Source organism: Sinocyclocheilus rhinocerous, unplaced genomic scaffold (assembly GCF_001515625.1).
Source record: "Sinocyclocheilus rhinocerous isolate Xijiao unplaced genomic scaffold, SAMN03320098_v1.1 scaffold1967, whole genome shotgun sequence".
Classification (NCBI taxonomy): Eukaryota; Metazoa; Chordata; class Actinopteri; order Cypriniformes; family Cyprinidae; genus Sinocyclocheilus; species Sinocyclocheilus rhinocerous.
Genome location: NW_015626474.1, coordinates 79,997 through 86,295, shown reverse-complemented (window position 1 = coordinate 86,295; position 6,299 = coordinate 79,997). Strand labels below are relative to the sequence as shown.

The 6,299-nt window shown below is 37.6% G+C and overlaps 1 protein-coding gene across 2 annotated transcripts; it reads left to right on the top strand.

The window, feature by feature from the left end:
* The first annotated feature begins 757 nt into the window (after positions 1–757).
* brcc3 (BRCA1/BRCA2-containing complex, subunit 3) lies at positions 758–6,293 on the top strand. Of its 2 annotated transcripts, XM_016522370.1 has the most exons (8): positions 758–981; positions 1,082–1,201; positions 3,432–3,519; positions 3,610–3,698; positions 3,789–3,844; positions 5,181–5,312; positions 5,450–5,493; positions 5,931–6,293. In XM_016522370.1, the coding sequence occupies exons 1-8, from the start codon at positions 877–879 to the stop codon at positions 6,077–6,079; spliced, it is 783 nt and encodes a 260-aa protein (XP_016377856.1). In that variant the 5' UTR covers positions 758–876; the 3' UTR covers positions 6,080–6,293. The 2 variants fall into 2 exon arrangements, with proteins under 2 accessions (XP_016377856.1, XP_016377864.1); XM_016522378.1 differs by lacking the exon at positions 1,082–1,201 and having other exon boundaries at positions 3,429–3,519.
* The last annotated feature ends 6 nt before the right edge of the window (positions 6,294–6,299 follow it).

Here is a 6,299-nt window from a genome sequence, read left to right as displayed (position 1 = left end):
CTAAAATGTAATTTTGATATCAAGAATTTGATTTATGTGAGTGATTATGTCATTTTTGATATCAAGAATTTGTGTTTTTACTGCAGAAAATTCCAGCAATTAAGAATTACCAGTAAAGATTCCATTCCTGACATCAAGATTGATCATTTTAACTGGACAAGTCGGCTTTCCACACACACACACACACATGTTGTGTTTCCATGTTTTATGGGGACATTCCATAGGCGTAATGGTTTTTATACTGTACAAACTGTATGTGCTACTGCCCTACACCAACCCTACCCCTAAACCTACCCCTCACAGGAAACTTTGTGCATTTTTACTTTCTCAAAAAAACTCATTCTGTATGATTTATAAGCTTGTTTCCTCATGGGGACCTCAAAAATGTCCCCACAAGGTCAAAATTTACTAGTATTACTATCCTTGTGGGGACATTTGGTCCCCATAACGTGATAAATACCAGGTACACACACACACTAAGGCAGGGGAGCCCAACCCTGCTTCTGGCGATCGACTGTCCTGCAAAGTTTAGCTCCAACTCTAATCAAAGACACCTGCCTTTAATTTTTAAGTGATCCTGAAGATCCTAATTAGTTGCTTCAGGTGTGTTTGATTAGGGTTGGAGCTGAACTTTGCAGGACAGTCGATCGCCAGGAGCAGGGTTGGGCACCCCTGCACTAAGGGAACCCTAAAATGTCCCTTCCCGCTCACCGTAGATAAACTGATTGCCATGTGATTTTTTTCCCCTCCCGTTTCCTGTCGGAAGGAATTGAATGTAGCGCATGCGCTTTGCTGATGTGGAAGTGCTGTACAGTGATAAACAAAGAAACAAATAAGAGAAAAAAAACCATTAACTGTTAGATTGTACTTCATATAATGGCAGTGAGCGCTGTACATTTAGAGTCAGACGCATTTCTAGTATGTATGAATCACGCTCTGAGCACGGAGAAAGAGGAAGTAATGGGGCTCTGCATTGGCGAGGTTTGAATGTCTTGTGTTTACGAAGTGTTGTTTAGTATAAATGTGCTTGAACGATAACAGGCGTGTTTATGAAACGGTGTAAATGGCGTTTCTCCATCAGGTGGACACAAACCGCATTGTGCACATTCATTCTGTCATAATTCTGCGTCGATCAGACAAGAGGAAAGACCGAGTGGAGATTTCCCCAGAGCAGCTGTCAGCCGCATCTACTGAAGCGGAGATATCCTTTGAGCAGGGCCAGCCGAAGCCTTTATGGGGCCCTACGCAGAATTTTACATGGGGGCCCCTCTGTGCCCCCAATAAGACTGATTATTGCCAATGCTTGATTATTGGCACACTATAAATCTAACACACCCATTATCAATTTTGTTGTTGTAGCTGTGTTGCTTACATCATACCAATGTCTCCCTGTTGAAAAAAACAGCATATGCTGGTTAGGTATGTTTTGAAGCTGCGATGCTGGTTTGAGCTGGTTTAAGCTGGTCCTTAGCTGGTCATGTGCTTGTCCTAAACTGGTCCGACCAGCACATGACCATCTAAGGACCAGCATAAACCAGCAAAGGACCAGCTTAAACCAGCAAAGGACCATCTTAAACCAGCAAAGGACCAGCTTAAACCAGCAAAGGACCATCTTAAACCAGCAAAGGACCAGCTTAAACCAGCAAAGGACCATCTTAAACCAGCAAAGGACCAGCTTAAACCAGCTCAAACCAGCATCCCAGCTTCAAAACATACCTAACCAGCATATGCTGGTTTTTTTCAACAGCATGTTTTTACCTTTTTACGATTTTTAATTGTAACAGTAGCAAACCCACAAGAGTGGTCAGGTGTTAATTTGCACTTTAACATTCAAAGTCTTACAGTACTAAGTGTTATTCTTAATGCGGTGTACTGAAAACTAGCTAAATAAACCAGCAGACAATGCATTTACGGAACAGAATGCTATTTTAACAACATAAATTATTGAACACAGCAGGAAGCCATTTGTACATCTAAAAAAACAACTCTTAATCTATAACTAGCTAATTGAGGCGTAATGATATTGGAATATAATAGCAAAGACCCCAAAGGGTAGGCAAAGGTAAATAATGTTAAGCTGTTATCAGTACCAAGTTTATGAAACGGAAGCTTATTTTTATTACAAAAAATATATACCTAAAAAAAGTTATTTTTACACGCAAGACAAAAACTTTAATCTAAAAGTAGCTAAGTAAAATGTTATATTATAATATATTAAGATGTCAAGGCTATTTATGGATGTTTAATCAAACATGAACTTCCCTAAAACAAGAAGATACCCTACCTTTTGTAAAATTACTATTGTCCATTGACAATGTATAATGTACAAAAAAAAAAGCTGTCATTTTATGTACTCTTGGGGCCCCCTGGTGGCCACGGGGGCCCTAAGCATCCGCATCCGGCTCTGCCTTTGAGTAGACTTTTACATATATGCATCATTATTATAATTTATGTAACCTTATTATATAACCTTTTTACATTTTTTATGCTTATATATGGGGCTGTTTTGATTTTCTTGTTTTTCTTCATTCTGCAATACATAAACATTGCACTAACAACTTGGTAATATGGTATTTTTTAGGCTGAAGAATCATGTAACTACAGTAGTTAAATATGGTAATCATTCAATACCATGGTATGCTTCAAAAACTGCAAATTCTATGTTTTGAAATGCATACTCCGTTTACTGTACTGGGTAACAGTTTCAGTAGAAATGTCATGAAAATTCATAAAGCTTTGACTCATGTTTTTTAACAGCCCCATTTCCAAAAAAGTTGGGACATTTTGTAAAATGCAATTAAAACAAGAATCTGGGATGTGTTAGTACTCTTTAACCGTTATTTACCAAATGTCCCAACTTTTCTGGAAGTGGGGTTGTACAGTATGCATACAAATCTAATATTCAAAATCTAATTTATACTCGCAAATAAGCAACATTTTAGGATTTTGAAACTATTTAAAACAAAAGAACCCTTAAGATGTAAAATGAGTAAACAATATTCTGCACTATTTCTAGTTGACCAAATCAAGCAAAGTTGTGTCATTAGCCAAGTATTCAGTAAAATCAAAATATATTCTTTGGAACATTCTCAGATTGAACTGAATAATACAGACCACGAGGTTTTGCGTAAACTTGGGTGCTGCTGTTATTAAAGCAAAATGATACATTTCAAGACCTTCTAATATTCTTGTACATGTTTCAGTTAAACTTTTCACTCAAACCGATAAGCTTAAAATATAATAACGGTATAATGGGGAAAAGGTTTAAAATAGAAGAATGCACTAATTGACTAGTGGTTTCAGGCATTTGGACCTCATGTTCATATATCAATACACATTTATTGGAAGTACTATATAATTACTTCTTAATGACTTTTATAATAAAGTGTAATACTGATGCTATTTCAGCACATTTTCTTAATATGAGGCACAGGTTGGCTGACATGACGGGACGTCCCATGAGGGTTGTGGGCTGGTACCACTCTCATCCACACATCACTGTGTGGCCATCACATGTTGGTTAGTTTTTTTGAATGAAAGCATGGAAATATGCATTATTAATATCTTCCTTTTATTTGAATAAATTGCAATTGTTCTCACATTATGCAGATGTTAGGACTCAAGCAATGTATCAGATGATGGATCAGGGTTTTGTTGGCCTCATCTTCTCATGCTTTATAGAAGATAAAAACACAAAGGTATGTTAAGCTCGCCATCTTAAAATGAAAATGAAGAGTTACTATTTTGTCACGTTTTTACCATTATTTTTCTTTCCATTTCTCTTGTAGACTGGTAGAGTTCTGTACACCTGCTTCCAGTCAGTACAAGCCCAGAAAGGCTCAGAGTAAATAATGTTCTTTTTATTTTAAAAACGAATTCATTTAAAAATAAAGAACAATTTTACATTTTTAGTTTTGCAACTCCATACATTATACATAATATAATTTACATGTGTCTACAAAACTTATTTCAAGCATTTAAGCATAAGATTACTAGTTTATTAAAGGGGTCATATGATGCTTTTTTAAAGATCATTATTTTGTGTATTTGGTGTAACAGAATATGTTGACATGCTTTAATGTTCAAAAAACACATTATTTTTCAAATACTGTACATTATTGTAGGTCCTATATGCCCCGCCTCTCTCAAACGCTTCGTTTTCTACAAAGCCCCCTCCTTTGACAAGCGCAGTCCGCTCTGATTGGCCAGCTGACCCAGTGCACTGTGATTGGCCGAACACCACAAGCACACGTCGTAAATGTAACGCCCCTTACCATAATCACGAGCTTCAGCTTTCAAAATAAATGTAAAGACAGAGCAATGTCTTTACTCTGGGGAACAGAGTCGCGTGACAGACACAGTGAGGAAGCTGGTATGTGTTTGCAGTACACAAGCCACGGTTAAGACAGCTGACTCCACTGTGATGCGACCCTGTCTCTCTCTCTCTCTCTCACACACACACACACACACACACACACACAAAACGCAGCCGTGCCAATGTGTGCAACAGGAAAGATTTCTGCCTTCACCCTGAATATAAACCATGCACACACACACACCGCTCTCTCTCTCTCTTGCTCGCGCGCGCTGACAGTAGCTGATTCCGCATTACCTCCTCTCCTAGGTTCACGAAACGGTCGTCCATAAAATGCATTGCTGTTCTGTTGTAAGTGATCCAAATAAAGTGCTTTTGCTTTCGCACTGAAACACACAGCGTCTCCCTGACATGGTTGCTTCAACACTAACTGCGGTTACTGACACCATGCCTTCTTTCTTTGCGTGCACATTTGCGGCGGGATTATGCAAATATTTCCACATAGTGGGGTAGATATGTGGGGGCGTGTTAGAATGAGCCGTTTTAGGGGGGCGTGGCAGAGTCTTAACTTTGATAAAGAATATCTCTTTGGTTTTGAGACTTTAGTCTTTGCAACTTCAGGGATCTTATCTATGCACAATCAGCTTGTAACACTCCAAAGAGAAAGGAAAACTTGAAATCGCATCATATGACCCCTTTAAGTGTGTGTTTTATTTATCTGATCACTCAGTATTTGATTAATTGTTTTAACTGCTTCACTGCTTCAAGTCGAGGCTGTTGAGCTTTTTGTAGTGTGCTAGAAATAGTCTTCTGTGCAGTGTTTTTGCTCATAAATATGGAGATTGCATTCCTCTCTTATGACAAGGTATGAACGGATTGAGATCCCCATCCATGTAGTCCCACATGAAGCCATTGGGAAAGTATGTCTGGAGTCTGCCGTGGAACTACCCAGAATCCTCTGTCAAGAAGAACAGGATACATACAGAAGGATTCACAGGTATTCCTTGTTTCAGATTATTTTAATTTATTCATAATAATCCATGGCTACATTTCTTTGTAGATATGTTTCAGATTATTGAATTGAGTAAATGGTTACCTCATGCAATATATTTTTTTTTTGCACCAATATTTCAGTTTAACTCATCTGGATCCAATCACAAAGATACATAATGGATCAGGTAATGTAATTATAAAATCTACTCTGTATTTCCTGAAGGAAGTAGTAGTGCTTGCATGGCAGCAATGTAGAAGTGTTAAAGTTTTAGATGAGTTTAGGCTTTGGGTAAATACAATCAGAGCTGTTTTCTCGTCGTCATGACACTTGGTTTTTTATTTGCACTCAAATTAATGTGTGAAAACATCTTTTCAGTACGAAGCAGCTGTGGATTGTTAAATAAGATCAAACACATTCTACATGCAAATTGCATAGATCAGTCAATTCATAATGCACAAAGATTAGTTTTTAAATAAAAGATAATTTGTCAATTGATGTATTATTTCTAAAATATTTTTTGTGTATAGTGTGGGACTAACCTTATTTCACAAATATGAAGTTTGTAAAATTTAGAACCATTTCTACAGTGTATAATGTTTTGTATGTATGTGTGCTTCTCAGTGTTCACTAAAAACCTGTGCAGTCAGATGTCGGCCATAAGCGGCCCGCTGCTGCAGTGGCTGGAAGATCGACTGGAACTGAATAAACATAGTATCATCAAACTCCAGAAAGAGAAAGAGCGACTGACACAAGAATTGGCTTCATTATAAGGAGAATAAAAGGAAGCAATGAGAGTTTTAACAAATCTGCCCTACTGCCATATTTTAATCAGGAATCGATGGGAGGGCAAAGACAAGATGTCTGTAATTTCACATTTTGGGACCTCAGCACATTTGTAATGCTGTGTCTCAGTGCTTCCATCCAGAGATTTGAATTACTGTCTTGACTCTGTCGTGTGTGTGTATATATATATATATATATATATATATA

What these genes read in the sequence shown, in the direction of transcription:
- brcc3 (XM_016522370.1), top strand. Translation starts at nt 877, where the DNA reads ATGGCAGTGAGCGCTGTACATTTAGAGTCAGACGCATTTCTAGTATGT. An exon ending in TGGGGCTCTGCATTGGCGAG is followed by an intron (nt 982 to 1,081) that starts GTTTGAATGTCT and finishes TTTCTCCATCAG; the next exon opens with GTGGACACAAACCGCATTGT. An exon ending in AAAGATACATAATGGATCAG is followed by an intron (nt 5,494 to 5,930) that starts GTAATGTAATTA and finishes TGTGCTTCTCAG; the next exon opens with TGTTCACTAAAAACCTGTGC.